The 24,540-nt window shown below is 44.4% G+C and overlaps 1 protein-coding gene across 15 annotated transcripts in view; it reads right to left on the minus strand.

The window, feature by feature from the left end:
• Positions 1 to 24,540, minus strand: part of ATP2B2 (ATPase plasma membrane Ca2+ transporting 2) — a 587,231-nt gene that overhangs the window by 98,189 nt on the left and 464,502 nt on the right. For all 15 annotated transcript variants that reach the window (XM_038740359.1, XM_038740349.1, XM_038740351.1 and 12 more), the window contains 2 exons: positions 8,815 to 9,072; positions 6,286 to 6,411 (listed from right to left, as the gene is read on the minus strand). In XM_038740359.1, the coding sequence (XP_038596287.1) occupies positions 6,286 to 6,411; positions 8,815 to 9,072 (384 nt within the window). The remainder of the gene's footprint in view (positions 1 to 6,285; positions 6,412 to 8,814; positions 9,073 to 24,540) is intronic.

Consider the following 24,540-nt stretch of genomic DNA (forward strand, 5'->3'; position numbering starts at 1 on the left):
GGAGCTCCTGCAACACGCAAACACATTTGGATAAAAATAAATAGCTCTCCTGTTCTCTGTATCCAAGCTATTTTTCAATGGCTCAGAGGTGGTGTCAGAGCTTTACATTTTAGAGAGAGCACTGCACCGAGCTGGACCGATAAAGGAAAATCACTGGGCCTGTTCTGCCTCCCATACATCCTCCTCAAGGGATATGGGTGCTCCGAGAGAAGCACCTAAAGAGAGCAGGGGAGAGAGAGGGCAACAGATAAACCTCAGGGTAGTAACTAGCTCACTAAAGGATGATGAAGGGGCGGGAAGGTGCAGGAAAAAAAGGGAAAGGTCAAATATTCTGAGTCTGCCATGACCATGGGAAAAGTGATTCCATAATGGAGATCGGAAAAAGACAAAGTTGAACTTTGGAATATCAGCCAACAGAAGCCGAAGTCTGAACCTTTTCATGTCCTTCCAAAATATACCTGTGTGGTAACACACACACAAAGGAATATTTCAAAACGGATGAGTGAATGAGACTTTTAAAAATGTCCTATGGGGGGCACAAGCTAAGTACAGGAAAGTGGTAACGAAGTTTCACTTTATTCACGTGGATAAAAATAAGATGAAACTTTATCAGCCCTGATCTAAAAAAAATGCAGCCTGTGACTGAAGGTGTTCATCTCCGTCATCTCCTTCCTTCCACCCCCAGCTAAATGAGGAGCTGCCAGGGAACTAACATCATGAATAGACAGCTTTCCACCAGGTTGGGGTTGGATGGAAAAAGCTAACATTGGCAAGAAACTCCAATTTCCACCAAAGATAATCAGACCCCGATATCACATTTTAATCTGATCACGTACATCACTGTGGGACTCTCACTAATATCTGGGCCTCAAGGAGAGTAAATCTTTAATTGGGCCCATTCAGGGAGGTTTGGTTTGCAACAGAGGGCTAAAAAATAACTTGCCTGGGAAATGTTTCTGTTCATTCCTGCCAATGAAAAAACATTTTCCCAGTTATGGTCAGAACTACAATGACAATTAGCTGCCACAGATTAGGGGATATATTCACTAGCACTTTACTGGAGCTTAATAAATTCATTAGCCTCACTGCCTAGAGATGAAATAAGAATAATAGTAATCAATTATTTCCAGTCAGAAAAGTGTGTCTGGAAATGCCACGTGCGTGGTCATGTCAATGAAGCCCTTTAAGGCCACCCTGAACAAGCCCTTGAAGAAGAAAATCAATCCTCTGCAGGCACCGCCTTGCATGCAGAGTATTTCAGGTTTGCAGGGGACTGATGGAAGGATGAAATCAGATGCCCCTCCCCTCTCCACAATTTGGCTGTAGTTCAGATCAAGCTAACCAAAGTTGATGCTCAGTTTAGGGCATGCTGCCCCCTACAGGTGTGGCTGAATTTCTCAAAGGTCAGCACAATGGGAATTTAGGACATTACCTCATCCACTTTTGCTCTTATTTATACTGATTCTCTGGTCCTGCACTGTGTGTTGGGAAGGCTCTCATCTCTCTGCGGCCAGATGGAGCCCAGTGGGCAGAATCTCTGGTTGACCTTCTCCTGGGACAGAGATGCTGTTGCTTGATTCTGATTGTCACGAGAAAAGGAGTCCCGCTAAACCATGACAGTTCTGCAGAAAGTCATTATTTAACAATTGTTCCTGAGGTGCCTACTGGCAAAGAATGGAATCAAAATCAATAGTTCAGAAAGGAACCTGTGGGCCGAAAGTACATGAGACCAACACTGGGAAAATGAGGGCAAGGTTACATGGGGAAGGGTGGAGTACGATGGGCCCTCTGGATAGGAACAAAAACCTTGTATCTAAGACTCCGGAAGGGGAAAGAAAAGTCCATGGTTCTAAGGTGAAGAGAGGCCACTCCCTTTTCTAGAATGGTTTCCTCTTTCTCCTCTTCTGACTCCTCCTCCCCCTCTTCCATGCTAGCCCCCTAACCAGCTTAAGAAAGTTAAGGAGGCTGGCCTCTCCCACCAGAGTCACAGTGTAGCCTAATGGAAAAAGCACTGGCCTGGGAGTCAGAGGACCTGGGTTCTAATTCCAGCCCTGCAACTTGCTTGCTGTGTGACCTTGGGCAAGTCACTTCACCTCTCGATGCCTCAGTTTCCTCATTGGTAAAATGGGGATTATGACTGTAAACCCCATGTGGGGCATGGACTTTGTCCAACCTGATCGTCTTGTATCTAGTGCAGTGCCTGGCACATAGTAAGTGCTTAACAAAATCCATTACCAAAAAAAACCCCCAAATTCTTAGAGCATTTGACAGTGGAGTCTCCCACCAAACCATGGCTACTTCGTAAGTAGCTAGCCCAGACTATAATACTTGGTGGCAGGGAAAAGACCCAAACTTGGAGCTGTTTTATTCTAGGCAGGAGATGATCTGATTCCTTAACCCGGCTTCCTTTTTATTTTTATACTTTAGAAAACTAAGGAGGTCCCATGACTGCTGGCCTACTCTGGTTAAGATTTCTCATGAGTGAAGCCTTCTGGATTTTCTCCTCTTGCTTTGTCCAGATCATGCTCAGATTTGGGAATGGGACGCTATTCAGCTGCGGGTAGTTTTAACTTTTAATCAATGGCATTTATTGAAAGTTTACTGAGGGTAAGGCACTATACTAACGCTGAGGAGAGGACAACGGTAGCAGAACTCACTTTCCCTTGTGACTGCTGGGAGAGTTATGATCTTTTGGACAAAGGAAAGTACTGGAATGTCAGAACTCATAAAGCCAAGCTGCCTGGATCACTAGGCTCAGCCTTTATTAGGACCACTAGGAGTCATAGTTTCTCTTTCTAGTGCTCTACACCTCCTGGGGTGACAAGGACATGCCACTTAACACCTGGGCCTCTCCATTTTGTCCTCTGTAAAATGGTCATAGCAATACAGGCCAACTCTGTATTTCTACCCAGAAGTGTTGGGACACCCAGTTAACAAAAACAAATGAAAGACCTTTGGAAAATGCAAATGACTATATATATATATGATAAATCAAGGAGTTCTCATTCAAAGAGTGGTTTGGCATTTCCTAACTAGGAAAGTGCACTCTTCATATACACAGCCCCCTTTTTTAGGAAATTCTTGCATAATGTCAAGGAAGCAAATGTCCAGAATAGCACATCCACATCCATGTTAGGAAGCTTAGGGCTAGGGAAGATGTCAGAATCTTGGGAAGTTACCTAAGAGAAGGATGCAGGGAGGCAGATTGGGAAATCATGACAACTAAAAGTGTCTGTCAGGGTAGGGACAACTGTCCTTCTGCAATAAGTGCACATTCCCTATGAATGCAACATCAGTAAGTGCTTATTTAAGAATGCTTTCTCTGTGCACAATGATGTAACAGAACCTGGTCCCTGATGCGGGGATACTGCAATCTGGAATAATCTCTCTCCATCATAGGTGAGTCAGTCTCTCTCCCTCCCTCCCTCCCTCTCTCTCTCTCTCTCTCTCCCTTAGACCCATTTAAAACCAACATGTCTTAACGGTGGGAGGGGAGAAGGGTTATTTTGGTTGATGGTACTTTATGTAAATCTGTACTCTCTTCTGTTTTGCTTTCTGAGCTGATTCCAAATGTGCTAAAGCAGATGGAAATGGGCCATCTGTTTGAGTCAGCACTGGTACTGTAAGAATTGCCTCCATCTGAGGACGATAAATGACACTGTGGTGATTACAGGGGCATTGGATCCTGGTTTAATTAGGGCACTGCTTCTTGGCTTGAACAAGAAAAGTGAAGGGGAGAGTCCTGGCTTGGGAATAGGGAAACCTGGGCTCTAGAAAACCTGCAAGACCTTGGGCAAGTCACTTAACCTTCCCATACCTGAATTTCTCCATCTAGACAAAATCCTTCTCCTGGGGATTTTCTGAGGACAAATGAGAAAAATCCATGTGGACATGATTTGGGCTCCTCAGCAGCTAGGCATGGCAGAGATGTGAGGTGTTGCTACTGGTATTTCAGCAGATGTTCTGCCCTGAAAGGATCTTATATAGAGGAGGGTGGGGAGGGACCGGGGGCAGGAAGATCATATTCATTCACAGGGACCAGTATTTCTCCACATTTGGTAAAATCCTCCCACAGCTTGGACATTCACGACCCACGAGCTCTCTTCGGTGATAACAACTTTGGCCAACAGAGAGATTATCCCTTTCACAAGAATCCCTCTGTTGTGAATTTCCTCCTGTTCTTATTCAACTCAAGAAAAGGATCGGTGAGGGAATGAGATTTCCATCTTCAGCAATTTTTCCCCAATCCCAGCTCAGCCAAGTGATCACCTTGACTGGTCTCTCGGGCTCCTATCTTTCCTTTAAATGGCAGTTGAAAATGAACTCTCTCTACCAAACTCAAGGCTTCTTCAGAGGTTGCCAATCTGGAATCTTCACTAAACTAAACTAGATAAACAGCGTGGCTCAGTGGAAAGAGCACGGGCTTTGGAGTCAGAGGTCATGGGTTCAAATCCCAGCTCTGCCAATTGTCAGCTGTATGACTTTGGGCAAGTCACTTAACTTCTCTGGGCCTCAGTTACCTCATCTGTAAAATGGGGATTAAGTCTGTGAGCCCCCTTTGGGACAACCTGATCACCTTGTAACCTCCCCAGCGCTTAGAACAGTGCTTTGCACAAAGTAAGCGCTTAATAAATGCCATCATTATTATTATTAAACCTGGAGTGAACCTGATGCTAACAATTCTGGCTACTGGTAGCTAAAGGAATGGACTTGACTATACTACCTTCTGCCACTGGCATATCACCACTGCAAGTTTAGAACACTTTTGAGGTGATGACTATACTGTAGTATCTAGGAAAGTGAATAGACCATTCTTTCCAAAACAATATTGATCTTTCACAGTCTCTATTTTCACATTGGATATTACATTAAAGAAATGTAGAGCATGTAACACAATTGTATAACTGAATAATGAAGCTCTCTCCCTCCCTCTCTATATATAGCTATGAATATATATATCCTTTCAGATAGGTGTTCCTGTCTTTGGCAGAAGTGGAGACTGTGGAGGATGTCATGAATATTCTTTGTTAATGTGAGTGCCAATGTAATCTGGCTCCTGCTCTTCTCTGCTTTTTTCCCTAGTGGGTGGCATCTGCTAACTCTTACAGCATTTTTGGAATTTGCTTAGGAGGCCTCTCTTCAGAGGCATAGAGCAAATGCAATATTCTCATTGGCAGCCGGGTCTTGGGAAAGAGGCCCTTTTGTAGAAGACCTTAGGTTCCAAGAGCAACCAGCCCAGCATGCAGCATGCTGCAGTGTGAATGCCCGAGGACAAGAGTGGGGAGATGATTTGCCCAGAGCCTCAAAGGTAGTCAGTGTTGGGGGTGGGATGAGAGTCCGTCCCCCTGATGCCCCAGGCTTGGCCTCCCTGAAAAACTACAGTCTGTCTTCAGGATTTACATCACTGGGAATACCATGACTCGGTTGTCTGCCACCTCACAAGGGGAGCATAGGGCTTTCTGGCCAGGAAACTCACCTGTGTTTACCTGCACCTGAGTGGCTCCAGATACTAAAGGGAGTCACTAAGTCCGCAGGTATCTTCAATGGGTGAGGAAATTGACTGGCAGTTATTTGGATCCAGCCCAGGAGTCTGTCCCACTGGCTGGGACTGACACCCATCTCCTGCCCCCAGGCTTTTCCAGGCACAAAAATCTCACAAGGTTTGACCCTCAAATATAAAGCATTATTAGGATTCCAAGGTGGGCCATCCACTCTCTGCCTTTGCCTCCCTACCCCACCACCGTATCTTCCAGAAGCCTGTAGCAACATGAGGCTAGGGAGGTCCAAGAGAGAGGGAACAACAGCCCAGGCTACTCATTCAGGGAGACATGGCCGCAGTGGGGTGGACCCTGGACACAGGTAAATACTGTCCCTGCTCCCAAAAGCTTGGGTCTAATTAGCAGAGGGCCATGTCCTGTCCAGATACGTACCTCAGTCTGAAGGAAACACCTCTCAGCTAATGCGTTCGCTGCTCCCTGGAGAGAGCCCTGTTGATCCACAACTTCAATCCTGAGCCCATTTGAAAGGAACCAAAGTCAATTTAAACTTCTGTTTGAATAAAACCACATCCCAAATGAACACAATTCCATACTAGCAAGAGAATCAAAAGGAAATGACTCCAGCATCAACGGGGGGGGCAGGGTGGGGCAAGGCTCCAGGATTGTGGGAGTGGCCACGTCTTCAGGATGCCTGGGCCCCCTCAATCACTGCTCCAGGGAGCAGAGAATGGACAGAAACTTTCTACAAGGGGTTGGAGAGCAAGACAAGAAAATCATCGTGGCTCACCTGAAAGCAACATGGGATCCTTGTCAACAGATTTGCGAACCTGATCAGACTCTCCTGTTAATGAACTTTCATCAATCTTGAGGTCATTTCCTTGAATGAAAATCCCATCAGCAGGGAGCAGGTCACCTAACGGCAGAAACAGAGAGAAGGCAAACAGGGGAATCGATGAAGTGGCTTCTCCGAAAAGAGCTGGGGTCCATTCATAAACAGCCCAGGCCTGGAGGGCCAAAAGCACCAAGGACGTGAATGTCTGCACCAGCCCAAGAGCAGAGGTTCAACAGCTGAACTGGTCCTTTTGGCCAATCCTCCATGCACTTTGCTCATGGATAGCGGGTGGTTACGTGGAACATCAAAGCAAGTCAAGCAGCAGATGAGGCACAGACGTACTGCTCCTTTAGTTGCTCCTACATTTGAGTTTTCAGACTTTGAGACCCCCAGGTCAGAGGGCCCAGAGGTAATGGCAGGAGCTCTTCCTATGGTTGCTCTTCACAGCTTGTGATGTTTCCATTTTCATTTTGATATTGGACACCCGGGGACAGTCCCAAGGTCCTTTTGCCCTTGTCTTCTTCTAGACTGTAAGCTCACTGTGGGCAGGGAATGTATCTATCGACTCTGTTCTACTGTATGCTCCCAAGCACTTGGTACAGTGCTCTGCACACACAGTAAACACTCAATAAATATGACTGAATGATGGACTGATCTACTTACAGCTGGGATAGAGACTCCCTTGGGGGTGTGCCTTGAGTCTGCCTTAGTTGCTTGCTGCCACCATCCCATAACTCTTAGAATGGAACCCCCAGAAGGCATGGGATGCACTCCCATGTCTCAACTTGGGGTTCGGCTAGCTAGTCCTGTACTGTAAGGACTGGCAGCTAGGGTTTGGAACAATGCCAAATGCCAACTCTTCCCCCAACCCCTTTTACCTTGTGTCAGTGACTGAATAAGTTGGTTTCATACACACAGATTGCTCCGGCATACTCTTTGGTTATAAGCAGATAAGAAGCATTTATATAGATAAGGATACCATCAGCCTTCTAGACTTTAAGCTCATCCTCTAGACTGCAAGCTGGTTAAAGGCAGGGGATGTCCCTACCAACTCTGATGTAGTATACTCTCTAAAGCAATAGTACAGTGCTCTGCACAGAGTCAGTGCTCAGTAAATACCACTGATTGATTGATCAGCAACCGTAATTGTACAACAAAGTCTTACAGTAGATTCTGGAATAATCTCCTTTCCCTAAAATGGTACTTGTTCCTAATTGAACCCCAGGTGCTTAGACCCCTTTCAAGTCACTACTGCATTTCCTTTAGCAGCTCCTTCGTGCACATGCACAAAGTCTGCCCTGGTAATTTACTGTACTGAGCAAATCCCAGCTCCCCATGCTCGCTCCCTGAGCACACCCATGATGGAGACCTCTCCCCGTGCTCTTCAGAAGCCTAGAATGTTGTAGGTCTAAGATCAATCAATCAATCAACCACTAAATCAATCAGTGACACTTACTGAGCACCTACTGAGTGCTACATACTCTACTTAGTATGTGGGAAGGTACAACAGAAGCAAGACACAGAGCCTTTGTCCTGAAGGGGTTTACAATCTATTGGGGTTTGGAGTTGCTTCTTCTCTCTGCTAGTCCCCTTTTCCTCACCCAAATCCTCCCCTCTAGTTGGCAGTGCTCCAACTGTTGTCACGAGATGAATGACTGATATCACAAACCTAGCTACATTCCCTCTGGGAGAGGTCTAGGGGAGTGAGCAGTTTCTCAGTTATAGAAACTACGGGGCCTTTCCTCCTTATCTATGGACAGGGCTCGTCTAACTTGGACTGTGACTCAGCCAAAAGAAAAGACCTTTGTTTTTGTCAGACAGAAAGTGATGAGCCCTCTTTAGAAAGGGACCTTTTCAAAGTAGCAGGAGCGCATGATGGTGAGGTTGATGTGTTGGGCTGACTCGTAGACGTGTCTGTGTATTTCTCCCAGATTACAGCTATCATTCCAGCAGCTGGGATTTGACATTCACTAATTCCCATTCTGAGGGAAATGGCTCCCTGTGCATTTTGATAACTGCCCTCTCAGTGCCAGGTGTAGCTGGAGTAAGTTTCCTTCAGGAGAACGCTTCTCTAAGTTTTCTTTGACCAGCACTTAACATGATCAAGTCCCCAACAATGATAACCATAGCTCTCCACATCAGTTCTTCTCTCTTTCTGTACAATCAGCCTAAGTTTCTTGTCTCAAGAGCTAATCTGGGCCACAGCTACACTAACAATCATTGGTGTTTTATGCAGGCTGATGTTGGACGAACAGCAGCAAATTGGGCCCAAGGTTGAAATGGTTTCTACATTGGCCTTGAATGAAATTTTAAACCAACTGGTCACCTGACATGGCATTTACAGATTAAATCTAAAGGGAAAACCTCTCTTATTGCATCAGGTTAAGTGTATATACCCTCTTCTGCCATTATACCACATCTCAAATACCAAGAACAACTTAGAAATCATGCAGAAGGTCTGAGGCTTCCTGAGGAGAGACTTACCATATTTTACCTGCGCAATGTCACCAACCACTATCTCTGCCACGGGGATCTGAATGACCTGGGCTCCTCGGACCACAGTGAACTTCTGCTCCTGTTCAATGCGGCTCTGAAGACCTCGGAACTGCTTCTCCTTGCTCCAGTCATTGAAGGCAGTGACCAGGACGACACAGATAACTGACAGAAGTATGGCAGCACCCTCGATCCAGCCTGCCTCTGCCTCCCCTTCATCCTCAGCGCCAGCCTGTGCTGCTGCACATCCTAAATAGGAGTGGGGAGAACAAACCATGTGGAATGTCAAGTAAAGTCACTCAACACAAGAGATCGTAGCAAACCAAAAGGGAAGGCCAGCAGAAACCATTCCCAGAAGCTCTGTAAGTAATAAGTAGTGGTCCATCAAAAGCATGTTGCTGGTCTGTCATTCCTGCTAAAGATTCCCAGAAGCAAAAATTAATAACATCAACTTTTATCTCATATGAACAGGTTTGGCCCTTAAACAACTGGACAGCAAGCCACTGCAAAGTAAAGAATAATAATAATAGTTCTGGTACTTGTTAAGCGCTTCTTGTCATATGCCACCGAGTCGATTCTGACCCATAATAATAATAATAATGGCATTTAGTAAGCACTAACTATGTGCAAAGCACTGTTCTAAGCACTGGGGAGGTTACAAGGTGATCAGGTTGTCCCACAGGGGGCTCACAGTCTTAATCCCCATTTTACAGACGAGGGAACTGAGGCACAGAGAAGTGAAGTGACTTACCCAAAGTCACACAGCTGACAAGTGGTGGAGCCGGGATTCAAACCCATGACCTCTGACTCCAAAGCCCAGGCTCTTCCCACTGAGCCACGGTGCTTACACCACAGACACATCTCTCCCAGAACACCTCGCTCTCCAACTGGTAGTGTATCCATAGAGTTTTCTTGGTGAAAATACGGAAGTGGTTTACCATTGCTGCCTTCTGCGTAGTAAACTAGAGTCCCTCAACTCTCTCCCATGCTGCTGCTACCCAGCATGGGTGAGTTTTGACTTGTAGCAGATTGCCTTCCAGTTGCTACCCACTGCCTACGCTAGGAATGGAATGGGTAGGCCTCTGCTTGACTCTCCTTCCCATAGCTGAAACTGGCAGAGTACTGGAAACTCTCCAGGTGGGCCCCTGAGAGGGTATAGAGAAGCAGGGTGGCTCAGTGGAAAGAGCGTGAGCTTGGGAATCAGAGGTCATGGGTTCTAATCTCGGCTCCACCACTTGTCTGCTGTGTGACTTTGGGCAAGTCACTTCACTTCTCCGGGCCTCAGTTACCTCATCTGTAAAATGGGGATTAAGACTGTGAGCCACACAGGGGACAACCTGATTACCTTGTATCCCCCCAGTGCTTAGAGCAGTGCTTGGCACGTAGTAAGCACTTAACAAATACCATTATTATCATTATAAGCGCTTACTATATGCCAATCAATCAATCACATTTATTGAGCACTTACTGTGTACAGAGCACTCTACTAAGCACTTTGGAGAGTACAATATAACATATAACAGAGTCAGTAGACACATTTCCTGCCCACAATGAGCTTGCAATCAAAAGGAATAATTGTGGAATTTGTTAAGTGGTTACTATGTTCCAGGTAAGTGCTGGGGTGGATGCAAGCAAATTGGGTTGAACAAAGCCCTTGTCCCACATGGGTCTCGCAGTCTCAATATCCATTTTACAGATGAGGCATCTGAGGCACAAAAAAGTGAAATGATTTGCCCAGGGTCACATGGCAGACATGTATCAGGGCTGGGATTAGAACCTAGGTCTGACTCCCAGGCCTGTGCTCTCTCTACTAGGCTCCTGTGATGAGCACTGTACTAAGTACTGGAGTAGATACAAAGTAAACAGCTCTCACATGGGCAACACAGTCTTAGTAGGAGAAAGGACAGGTATTTAATGCTCATTTTGCAGATGAGGAAACTGAGGCAAACAGAAGTGAAAGGTCCCACAGCAGATGAGTGGTGGAACTGGGATTAGAACCCAGGTCCTCTGACTCCCAGTCCCATGTTCTTTCCACTAGGCCATGTCGCTTCATCCCTGTAAACACTCAAAACCTTCCCTTGGATTCAGAGATCGGGCTGAATCCAAGGGAAATCAAACCCCCTAAACGTGTAAAAATTCACTCCATCCCAACCAGGGAAAAAACTACGATTGCCAAGTTGCCACAGAATTGTCCTTTGGCAGAGAATATCAACCATAGGACCCGCAAGCTCGTATCATAATCAATCGTATTTACTGAGCGCTTACTGTGTGCAGAGCACTTGTAACTGCTATGTTCCCTGTTAGCAGTGGGTCTGTCTTTAGGGCCAACCAGGAAAGCAGGCTACTAAGATTCTCCCTACTGGCACCAAACACTTAGTACAGTATTCTGCACACAGTAAGCACTCAATAAATACCACTGATAGATTGATCTTCTCAGATCAGGCAAGGCCCGCCTGACTGCGTCTGGCCCTTTCCTTTAAGTTCAGCTTTCTAGACTGTAAACTCATCCCTCCAGACTATAAACTCGTTATGGGTGTCTGCTAATTCTGTTGTATTGTACTCTCCCTAGCGCTTAGTACAACACTCTGCACATAATAAGCACTCAATAAACATGATTGATTGATTGCTCTGTTCCTTCCTTCTGCTACATACTAGATCATGGTCTGCTCGGTGTTTATCGTCTCTACCTAGTAAAGCCTAAAATCTCTATTTGCAAAGAACCTTTAAGAGAGTCATGTAGCTTCATAAAGGACAAGTCCTGTCAGCCTAAACTAAATCCAGGTGATGAGCCTGGCCAGAGGGGTGGGGAGCAGGGTGAGGAAGAGACAGCTGTAATTCCTCTTGACTTCAGCAAAGCTTCTGATTGTGTTCCACACGCTCATCAGCAGCAGTAACAGCAGCATTTATTCAATTCCTAGTGTGTGCAGAGCATTGTTCTGCACCCTCAGAAACACATAATAGAAGTAAAAGACATGGTCCCCACCTTCGAGAAGTACACTTTACACTCTAAAGGAGGAGACACTCGTACACAAATTATAAGCAAATACGCATTAATAAACTGGAAATATATGATTCAGACCAATAAACCACTCAATCAATGGTATTTATTGAGTACTTACTGTGTGCAGAGCACTGTACTAAGCACTTGGGAGAGTACAATAGAGTCGGTAGGCCACAGTCAGTTGGGAAAATGATTATCAACGAATCCCGATCAACCTTGGGATTCAAAAGGGAGGCCTGTAGAATGGATCTTGGACCAAATGTGTTCGATTTTTTCATGAATACCCTGAATGATGGGCTAGAGAACACTTTCATTGAGTTTGCTGAAAATACAAAGCTGGGGAGGAGGACCACTGTCAGCTTAGAGGACTGATTCTGAATCTGAAGTGACCTACATAAATTGGAGGAGTGTCCTAAATTTGAAGAATGAAGCTCAGTAAGGATCAGTGAAACCTAGTATACTTAGAGAGGGAGGAAAATGTGCATAGATACAAAATGAGAAGCTGTATTGTCTAGTGTAAAGAGCATGAGCCTGGGAGTCAGAGGACCTGGGCTCTAAGTCCAGCTCTGGCATTTGCCTGCTGTGTGACCTTGGGCAAATCACTTAACTTCTCTGTGTCTCTGTTTCCTCTTTTGTAAAATGGGGGTGAAACATCTGTTCTCACTCCCTCTTTGACTGTTTGTTCCAGGTGGGACAAGGACTGTATCCTACCTGATTATCTTGTATCTACTCCAGCACTTAGTACACAGCTTGGCACATAACAAGCTCTTAACATATTATTATTATTATTATTATTATCATTACTATTAGGACAGTATGATAACAAGTACACTATTGTGTGGGTCATCCCCAAATAGTGGCCATATGCACTAAGCAGGAGGAAAGAGATGAGGAGGACACAAGGAGAAGGGAACAGAATTGAAGACTTGGAAGAGTTAGTGAGAAAACGTAGAAGTGGGGCAGGAAAATGAAAACGAAGTCCAACAGACCAGTGAAGATCAAGAACATGAAAATCAGCCAAATGTCTGACTGGATTGTAAACTATGAATCAGCAATGTAGTATACTAGCTAAAAACAATAATAAGAAAAATCCAGGGAGCATAAACAGGAGCGTAGCATGCAAATATTAAGGAGTTAACTCCACATCACACTCTGCATCTGGTGGACCACGGCACGAGAAGCAGCATGGCACAGTGCTATGATAGAGCACAGGCCTGGGAGTCAGAAGGTTCTAATCCTGGCTCTGACACTTGTCTGCTGTGTGACCTTGGTCAAGTCACTTCACTTCTCTGGGCCTTCTCATCTATAAAATGGGGACTGAGACAGTGAGCTCCATGTGAGACAGGGACTGTGTCCTACCCAATTTGCTTGTATTCACCCCAGTGCTTAGTACACTGCCTGGCACATAGCAAGCACTTAAATACCACAGTTATTATTATTAGTATTACTTATTTACAGATCTATAATTTATTTACATTAATGTCTGTTTCCCCATCTAGACTGTAAGCTCCTTGTGGGCAGAGAGCATGTCTACCAACTCTGTTGTATGGTACTTTCCCAGATGCTTAGTACAGTGTTCTGCACACAATAAGTGCTCGATAAATACAACTGAATGACTGATTGAGACCAAAGTACTGTGGTCACTGAAAGAGGAACATGAAAAACTTGGAAAGGGATCAGAGGACAGCCAAGGTGATGGCTGAAAGGATAGTATATAGGCATAATAATAATATTAATAATAATTGTTAAGCACTTACTAAGTGCCAAGAACTGTATTATGCACTAGGGAAGATTCAGTACAAGCAGATCTGACACTACCCCTGCCCTATGTGAATACTTAGAGTAGTCCTTGACACATAGTAAGTGCTTAATAAAAACTACTTTTTTTAAAAAAAAGGCAGTAAGAGGAAAGGCAACTAGAACTGGGATTATTTAAACCAAAGAAGAAAAGACCGAGGGGCAATTCAATTACCCCTCTTCAAGAATCTGAACGGTCCTTACCTAGAGGATTTGCTATTCATTTCCACTGAGGACAGAAAAAGATACAATAGGCTTTAACTATAGCGTGGTAGTTTAAAATAAGCGGTTTTAGAAAGTGAAATACTGTTAAAACATTGGAAAGGATGGCAGTGGAAAGTTGGAGAATCTGTTTTCCTGGAGATCTTTAAAAATACAATTAAGTCTCATAATGTCAACAAGGGTTTGACAAAATCACCTTTTAAGATTCCCCAACCCCCATCCTGAGGAACTGAGGAAACATATCTATGTTGCTGGGGAAAAAATAATCTTTCCATTTTAAAACACATATTCATTTTTCTGTCACAAAGAAAAATGACAAGTGTGAAAATATTAAAGAAAGAAACGGTCTGGGTTAGGAAGTGAAAACGCACAAGCTTTCATCAGAATTTCCACCCCAGGGTTGATTAAGGGTATGAGGAAAAAATCTCTTGCCCATTTTTCTTTTGCCATGTGCTCCTGGCTCCAGAGATTAAATATATCCCCCTAAGAGGCAACTTTAGACACAAAACTCTCACTCTCCTCCTAAGTCCCCAGGTTGAAATTCTCTCAGTTCAGTGACACCAGATGGCACCGTGTAGAAATTTTTTTTTGAAAATAATTTACAGTATTTTTTTTTAATCTGGTTAGTTGGTACTCAGAAAGGACATGAAACCAAATTGTTTTTTCCCCTGCTTCTGCCAGCCAATGGCCAGCAGGTCCTGGCAGGTTCTGCAGAGCCCTGGAAAGACACTGCTCTAAGTGTCAACAAAGTGAACTTGTGATCAGAATGATGGACAATAGAAAGGGAAATAATCCTCCCTGACTGGATTACTGCATCAGCATCCTTTCTGATCTCCCAACCTCTTGTCTCTCCCCACTTCAGTCTATACTTCACCCCGCTGCCCAGGTTATCATTGTACAGAAACGCTCTGGGCATGTCACCCCCCTCCTCAAAAATCTCCAGTGGTTGCCTATCAACCTTTGTACCAAACAAAAATTCCTCACTATTGGCTTCAAAGCTCTCCATCACCTCACTCCCTCCTACCTCACCTCCCTTCTCTCCTTCTACAGCCCACTCTGCTCCTCTTCTGCTAACCTCCTCACTGTGCCTCATTATCACCTGTCCCACCATCGACCCCTGGCCCACGTCCTACCTCTGGCCTGGAATGCCCTCTCTCCTCGTATCTGCCAAACTAGCTCACTTTCCCCCTTCAAAGCCCTACTGAAAGCTCACCTCCTACAGGAGGCCTTTCCAGATGGAGTCCCCCTTTTCCTCTGCTCCTCCTCCCCTCCCCATTGCCCCTACTCCCTCCCTCTGCTATACCCCCCTCCCCAGCCAACAGCACTCGTGTATATATGTATATATTTATTATTCTATTTATTTTATTAATGATGCTATTGATGCCTGTCTACTTGTTTTGTTTTGTTGTCTGTCTCCCCATTTCTAGACTGTGAGCCCGTTGTTGAGTAGGGATTGTCTCTATCTGTTGCCAAATTGTACTTTCCAAGTGCTTAGTACAGTGCTCTGCACCCAGTAAGCACTCAAATACAATTGATTGAATGAATGAATGAATGAATCAGAGAGTCAGGGCCGTTCCAAGAAGCTATGGCAATTTAAACTGGGTCTCTACGGTCAGTGCCTAGACTGGTCTGACCCATCCAAAATACTAGAACCTGAGATTAGGAGAGGAGGCCAGGGACTTGTTGGCTGGCCAAGCTAGCTCTCTTCCTCCCTTCAAGGCCCTGCTGAAAGCTCACCTCCTCCAGGAGGCCTTCCCAGACTGAGCCCCTTCCTTCCTCTCCCCCTCGTCCCCCTCTCCATCCCCCCATCTTACCTCCTTCCCTTCCCCATAGCACCTGTATATATGTATATATGGTTGTACATATTTATTACTCTATTTATTTATTTATTTATTTATTTATTTATTTATTTATTTTACTTGTACATTTCTATCCTATTTTATTTTGTTGGTATGTTTGGTTCTGTTCTCTGTCTCCCCCTTTTAGACTGTGAGCCCACTGTTGGGTAGGGACTGTCTCTATGTGTTGCCAATTTGTACTTCCCAAGCGCTTAGTACAGTGCTCTGCACATAGTAAGCGCTCAATAAATACGATTGATTGATTGATTGATTGATTGGCTGACCCTGAGAGGGTGGAGGTCCCCATGTAGCATCCAGGAGCCTGGGGAAACAACAAAGGGGCAGATCTCTGCTCTGGGCCCTTACTTTAATCATTATTAATCCCATGTCCAAACACACTATCCCAGGAACTCTTTGGACTGAAGTTGCTTCCCTCATCATTGAGAAAGAGAGAATGCAGGGAAGATCAATCAATCAATTGCATTTATTGAGCACTTACTGTGTGCAGAGCACTTTACTGAGCTTTTGGGAGAGTACATATAACTATATAACAGACTTGGTCGATACGTTCCCCGCCCACAATGAGCTTACGTTCTAGAGGGGGAGAAGTCACAACTCTTCAACACTAATTGCTGAACTGTACTTTCCAATCACATAGTACAGTGCTCTGCACACAATAAGCCCTCAATAAATACAATTGAATGAATGAATAAAACGATTGAATGAATGAATGAATGAACTTCAACCTTCTCTTGAACATCCCTTTTTCTATCAAAATATGAGGCCCTCCAAAAAATAGAGGACCTGCCAACATATGGAGACATGGTATTGATGCCTGTCTACTCGTTTTGTCTCCCCCTTCTAAACTGTGAGCCCGTTGTTGGGTAGGGATTGTCTCTATATGTTGTCGAATTGTACTTTCCAAGTACTTAGTACAGTGCTCTGCACACAGTAAGCACTGATAAATACGATTGAGTGAATGAATAAATGAATGAATGGTTTTCGTTCCTGCTATACTCTAGATTGGGAGCTCCTTGTGGACAGAGAATGTGTCTACTAACTCTGTTGTACTCTCCCAAGCACTTGGTACAGAGTTCTCGGCACACAGTAAGCGCTGAATAAATACCACTATCATCATGTGCCTGTTTCCTAATTTTTTATTTATTTAGTTAGCTGCTTCCTTGTGGGTTTTCTATATCTATTCTCTTACTCTTTTACCTACTGTATATTTGCCTCTTTTAGACTGTTCTTCCCCTCATAATATTGTAAGCTCCTCAAGGACAGGGCCCACGTGTTTTTCTTCTACTATATGTTCCCCATCCTAAAGCCTGACCCTCACCTCATCACCATGAGGGTGGGTGAAACAGCCAAAAGTAGACTGTAAACTCCTTGAGGACAGGGATTACACCTAACTCTATTATACCCTCCCAAGTGCTTCATACAGTGCTCTGCACACAGTAGGCATTTAATAAAATGATTGATTGATGATTAGGCAATGTCCGCTGGGGCTATAACACTAGTGGTGAAGGGTTTTTACACCTTCAGCACCTCTCATGATGGACAGGATTCTGTAAAATAACTGGCTAATATGGGCAGGGAAGACTGTAGCGGCAACAAAACTGGCTACTCCAGCTGTTGCCTGGTCAGTCATTCTTTTATGCTAGGGCACAGCATGGCCACCATGATGCCCACCTACTTGCTTGTTGCACCCCCTATCCCAGCGGGAATATGGCTGACAAGAATGAGTGCTAGTGGAGAAGCAGCGTGGCTCAGTGGAAAAAGCATGGGCTTTGGAGTCAGAGGTCATGGGTTCAAATCCCGGCTCTGCCTATTGTCAGCTGTGTGACTTTGGGCAAGTCACTTCACTTCTCTGAGCCTCAGTTACCTCATCTGTAAGACTGTGAGCCCCCCTGGGGACAACTTGATCACCTTGTAACCTCCCTAGCACTTAGAACAGTGCTTTGCACATAGTAAGTGCATAATAAATGCCATCATTATTATTGTTACAGCACAAATCACTAGCCCTATAACCACCTTGCAGGATCCTGCTCTCAAAGTCTTCATGACTAGACAGGCTTGTCTGTCATTTACGACAGGAAAGTCCACCATCATCATTATCACCATGTTTCAAGTGCTGCATAAACACTTTTGATGACAACAATGCTCAACAGTGCTCTTTCCACTATGCCACACTGCTTCTTTTATGATATTTTGAGTAACTTAGCTCAACAGGCTATGAGCATCATCTACAGTCCTAGAGATAGTTATTCAAAAGTTGATACTGGACTCTATGGCACACCCAAGAAGGCACATTGACAATTGTAAACCATCTTACAGAAGCAGCCCAGAGTTATGGACTAAGAATAAATCTGAAGAAAATCAAGATAATTATCATCCTGCACCAGGAGACCCGACCCACATCCAGCCACTTGGAAATCAATGCCCTTATAGAATTCCGTTACTTAGACAAGCCCACTCTCCCAACAATGAAAGGCTAAACAAGGCAGTATAAAAAGAAGTAAAAAGGCCAACATATCCTTGGGGAGACTCTCAAATAGAGTGTGGCAGTAATGTGCATCAGGCTACAGACCAAACTGAAGGTCAGTGGGGCTGTAGTGCTGTCAATCAATCAATCAATCGAGCACGGTGCTCTATATGCTCTGTATTATACTTGGGAGGGTACTTAGTGCACTTGGGAGAGTATAATACAACAGAGTTGGTAGACATATTCCCTGCCCACACCAATCATCTATGTGTTTGTGAGACTTGGACTCTCCACAAAAGCCAAATCGTGGGCAGCTCTTATCAGTCTACAAGTGTCACTTACAGACTTTACTCAAAGTCAAACGAGAAGACAGGTTTGCAAATAACAAAATCCTGGAACAAAGGCATTGTACTAGCACTGAAGCTATGCGCACCTCACCCTAGCTAGGCTGAAATTCAGTAGATACCCACACAGGTGCTGTCTTGGGAGCTGAAATGGAATGAATGAAAATAAGAGGGGCAGAGCAAGTGCTTTAAGGACACGGTAAAACAAAACTTCAGATACTGTGGCGAGATAGCTTAAAGTTGAGAGACAGATCAGGCTTGCACACTGCAATCAAGAAAGGATGGCTCTTCTTGAGCAGAAATTCTGAGAGTGTTCTGAGAACAAAGAGACAAAAAGAGAAACAGCTCCAAGCACTGTAAAAACTAAATACATTAGCACATTAAGGGTCAGTTTTCATGTATGTAAAATGAAGTCAAAATTGTCAGTGCCATTTTAGACTTGTCAGCAGCATTATCTGAAACACACACATATAGACAGTTGCTCAAAGGACACACGTACATACACACACAAATACATAAATATATACATATGTGTGTGTTGTCCCCTTTGAGTTCAAAGATGAAATTGATGAGATTTTATTAGTGGGTGCGGGTGTGACTGATAAGAGTGATGCGTGACAGACATTCCCTTCTGCAGTGTGCACATAAAAATGGCCCCTTACTGCACTGTTGCAATTTTTACCCACAGTACAGATGCTGCTCTCTTTTTTGGTCTTGTTGGTGTCACGATTCTTCCAAAGCCTTTTCTCTAAGAGTAAGAGCCCATTTCTGATCGCTGCACACTAAGCTGACCTGTCTTCAGTGGCTGCCTGCCAACTCTATCCTGCTATGCCACTTTGTTTGAGGTTTTGCTTCACTGTTCCTTTAAAGAGCTCCTTCTGCCCACCTTTTCTATGATTACCTCATTTTTAGCTCACTACACAGAGCAGTTGTTGGAGTATCCCGCTGTCATCCATTTTCCTCACATAGCCCATGCAGGAAAGGTATGATGTGATGAGAATTGCTTCAGTGCTGGTGGTTAGACTGCGTTCTAGAAAGTGTGTGTGTGTATGTGTGAGTGTGATAGCTGTCTGCTTTAGTCTCAGTCCTAGAGGCACTAGACATTTGAACCATTAGCAATTTGAGCTAAATTTATGTCATCAGGGATTTACCCAAAAAGAAATGTTTTTCTCTACCATTTCCTCTGGGTAGGAACCACATATGAAATGATTTATGAGCAAATCTGGGTGATTTTATCATTCACAAGCTCTCTGACTCCTTTGCATCTAAGAAGTGATCTTTAGTTACGGTCCCAGAGGTGCAGCAGAGGAAAAGGCGGAGACTGAGTGAAGGGGAAAAACATTCCGGGCTAGGAATCAGGCCATGAGAGGGGGAGATGACCTGATTCCAGGTTTGCTGGGGGCTAGGAAAGGTCCCCACCACTAGAAAATTCAGGTAAACACATGGAGGTTGAAAGGATGAAGGACTGAAGCTTCACTGCTGGGATTCAGGACAACAGCTGCATGGAGTTCAGGTTGGATGCTTGGGTGACTCGGCCATCATGCTAGCTTCCCTGTCTTCAATCAACACATAGGTCTCTCTGTGCATGTAGGATGATTTTTAAATGAGAGAAACTTAGAAGGGTTTGAGAAACAAATTTTGGAAAAATGAAAAGAAAAAAACATCTCTCTACATGTAATAAATGCAGGAGCCATTTTAAAGGACAGCTTTGATGAGGGCAATAATTCACAGAGGGATTCATCCAATAATTACTAATCAGATTATCAGGGGAAAGTCCTAAAATAGGGAGTCACAGAGCAGCTGTATCCTGAGCAAACCCCTTCTCCAGCACACACCTCCAAGCAACTGTCCAGCCTACACATTTCTATTTTTACCCTCAGAACACCTTGTGCGGTTTTACACCCACACAGCAACTTCCTAGGGAAAATCTCATCACGCCCTCAGCAGCAATTTTTTTTTATGAATCAAGCTGAATCTATCATCTGCAGTATGCCTATTAAAAGCTCCAACACCTAAGTAGCCCCATTAAACTACTCTGAGTTCAGCCAAATTATCGCCTCCAGGGTTTCCCTAGCTCTAAATCTACTCCAGGTTTTTATTTTCTTTGGAGAAGTTTATGAGTTGTTAATGTGAGCCTCCAAGAGGGGCTCTTTCTCCCCCACACCCAAACTCCCTTGATAGAGCATCAGCACCACTTGATGATGATGAAATAGGCTCTCCTCAAAATGGGAGGGATGGCTTCAGAACCTTTTTTTCTTTTTCTGTAGAGAGAAGGGAATGTGGGAACTGGATGAAGGGATAAACAAAACCTAATATATCCAGTTGTCCTTCATTATCAAAGCTGAGGCTACAGATGCCTTAGTGCAGCAGGTGTGGTTGAAAAGACTAGTGCATGACTGAGTGTTCTCGACACATAGTGTGCTTAACGATTGTTCCTTCGTTGGCTGCTCTCAGGGTCTGCCGCTGTTTTCAGGGCCTGTCACTGTTTTCAGGGCAGGCTCTTAGAATCCCAATCTCCCTCAAGGAATGCACTTTACTTCATCAGATAGTTGCTGCAAGAGAATGCTGTTATCACCCATTCTTCTCACCTGCCCTATCCAGAGGATCTGGGTTGCCATTCAATGTTAGTGAGTTGACTCTGTTCCAGGACTTCAGCTTTAGTGGTTATTCTGGCCTGCCATTCGATGTTGAGTATGGCGTAAAGGTGGTGCTGGTGAAACTTCGCAAGAAGTGGGATAATTACTTAATCAATCGATGGTATTTCCTTAGCACTGACTGTGTGCAGAATATTGTACTAAATGCTTGGGAGAGTAATAATAATAATGATAATGGTATTTGTTAAGCACTTACTATGTGCAAAGCACTGTTCAAAGCGCTGGACAATACAACAGAGTCAGTAGACACCTTTCCTGCCCACCTTTACTGTCTAGAGGGGGAGAGGGACATTATAAAATACATTATGGATATGCACATAAGTGCTGTGGGGCTGAGGGTGGGGTGAATATCAAATGATTAAAGGGTACAGATCCAAGTGCAAGAGTGACACAGAAGGGAGAAGAAGTAATAGAAAGGAGATCTTAGGGAAGGTCTCGTGGAGTAGAAGTCCTTCCAATAAAGCTTTGAAAGTGGGGAGAGTGATGGTCTGTCAGATATGAAGGGGGAGGGAGGTCCAGGCCAGGGGAGGATGTGGGGAAGGGCTTGGTGGAGAAATGGATTGCACGGTGAGTAGGCTGGCATTAGAGTGAAGTATATGGGCTGGGTTATAGTAGGAAATCAGTGAAGTAAGGTAGTAGGGGGTGCGCTGAATGAGTGCTTTAGAGCCAATGGTACAGAGTTTGAGTTTCCACTTGATTACTGGGGATTTTCAGCCCTGAATCCTAGCCAAAAGAGACCTCAGAATCACTGTAGCAGTGCCTAGATGCCGATCAGCCTCACTGGGTCTTAAAACCCTCCGTATTTCTCATTCCACCGCAGGTTTTAGGGTGTCTCCACTGCACTCCAAGTCCCTGCACCCCCTCTTGCTGCCACCATTCTACGGCCTAAGGTGTCTCCCCAAAGGTGTAGAGGTCATCGGGGACTACCCCTTTCCCTGGGCTGGCTGCAAGAAGCCTGAGGACAAAGGGTTCCCACCCATGGCTCCCCAGATTGTGTCTCCTCAACAACCAGAACTTCTCCCCCAGTAAATACTGCAGGCAGACACCAAGATCAAGGCTCTCTACCATATTTAATATATTCTTAAGGTAACAAGCAAAACAAATCCAGGGTAAACAGACTTTCCTTGGATCTATTACTGTTCCCCTTCCAGGGCACATGTTCTTCTCCCCCTTAGCGGTAATGATTGAGTTACTACTGAGTGTTGGGTATGGCTCCCTGCCTTCTAGAGGTTTACAATCTAACGGAAGAGAGTGACAAAATGATTTACAGATGGCAAAAACTGGAGGAAGAACAATGATAAAGCAGTACAAATACATCAGGACAAAACAGCTGAACAAATAACTGAATACATAGATATCTAAATGAAATATGTAAATAAATAAAAATACGTATATCGACACGATCACTGAGGATGGAAATAAAGTACTAAGTGTAGTTGTTGGAGTCGCGTGCCTTAGGTGTTGTGACTTGATCAGGGAAGACTTCCTGGAGAAGGAGGTCTTCCTGTCCAGGTTTAACTGCCAGGGAGAAGGTTGAACATCACAATTTAATAGATCTTTAGCTTGGTATGAACTTTAAAGTTAAATAAAGTCTGAACTTTTGAAAAAACCACTGCAGCCTTGACATACTAGAGATAACAGCTGCAATCCTATTTGGACTGGTCAAATGTGCTGGACATGTTTCAAAACAACATCAACCTTGTGGTTTCTGAGTCTCAAGCAAAACAACAATGCATGGGACCTAGTTTTCAAACTGTGAACCTATGTTTTGGAGCATCATGATGCTTAGCACTTCATCTCTGCAATTTACTTATTTTTTTAAATGGCTGTTATTAAGTGCTTACTATGTACCAGACACTGTAATAATAATAAAAATGATGGCATTTATTAAGTGCTTACTATGTGCAAAGCACTGTTCTAAGCACTGGGGAGGTTACAAGATGATCAGGTTGTCCCACGCAGGGCTCACAGTCTTAATCCCCATTTTACAGATGAGGTAACTGAGGCACAGAGAAGTTAAGTTACTTGCCCACAGTCACACAGCTGTCAAGTGGCAGGATTAGAACCTAGGTCCTTCTGCCTCCCAGGACCAAGATCTTCCCCCCAAGCCACATACTTATATTAATGTCTGTCTATACACACACACACACACACACATCTCCCCTTTCTAAAAATGTTTTCCAGCCTTCACTACAGTAGAATAACTGCAAAAACCTTCTTTTCTACTTGCCCATTCTACTCATCCAGCCTGAACTCCTACTTATTTGGGGCAAGTAGTAATTTGCAAGACTGTTTTTCAGGATTCAGCTTGACTGTGATAACACCTGTGAAAACACTACCAAAGGCATGACCACCTACAGCAACATCTTCATTCCTCCTGCTTTACAGAAAACCGGGGGTCTGTCTCTCTCAGTATTCTTTTTGATTATTTAAATGAGTGATTACTCACATAGAGAAATAACCAGAGACACTAACAAGCCAAATGAATGAAGTGGAAGCAAATGTTTTTAATTAAAGTAAGACTTTAGGGAGATAGGCAAAAACAAGACCTATATTAGCCAGGAATGTATTTTCTTAACTGGTGAAGGAACAACAGTGAGAAAAGGAATATTCCTGATTACGGGAGATGGAGAACAACGAGACCACTGAGAGGTAGCCACATGCCTATTTCTAGTCCCTGATGTTGGCTTTATATCTCCTCAGATAGGCTGAGCTCCTCTCTCTGCCCAACTGCTCCAGCTACCCCAATCAGGTGAAAGGACTTTGCAAATTGATTTTGGGAATGTTTCAAGGATGTGGAGATTCAGTCAGAACCTCGGAGGATGGTTTACTTCAAATATACTTTTCCAGGTTGGGTGGTGGAGGGGAATTAAATACTTTGAATCCCTGAAGAAGCTAGCTATAAGGGCAGTAAAAGATGAAAAACTCTTTCTTCTTCCTGGAATGGATTGTCCCCATTTCCCTTCAATTTGCTGGAGGGTTCACAGAACTTCATGAGAGAAATGCATGAGGAAAGGGGCTAGGAGGTGAGAGAGGTCTCCAGCTTAGTTTTTTTTTTCTCTCTCTCTCCTGAATTCCATTTCTGCAGGCTGAGTTATGACATCTAAAGTGGGGCTTCAAACTGGGGTGAGTAGAAAGGAGGAGGAGGATGGGGTGAAGAACAGACTTCAGGCTGGAATGGCAGAGGTGGCAGAGAAATGGGGAATCTGTACCACTTTCTCGTGCCATTAGAGTGCTGACTCAGCCCAGCTCTGTAAATGGCAGAGAGGAGGCAGAGAAATGGGGAATCTGTACCACTTTCTCCTGCCATTAGAGTGCTGACTCAGCCCAGCTCTGTAAACAAGCACATGTTCAAAAGCCTCTTTGCCACTCTGGC

Source organism: Tachyglossus aculeatus, chromosome X1 (assembly GCF_015852505.1).
Source record: "Tachyglossus aculeatus isolate mTacAcu1 chromosome X1, mTacAcu1.pri, whole genome shotgun sequence".
Classification (NCBI taxonomy): domain Eukaryota; kingdom Metazoa; phylum Chordata; class Mammalia; order Monotremata; family Tachyglossidae; genus Tachyglossus; species Tachyglossus aculeatus.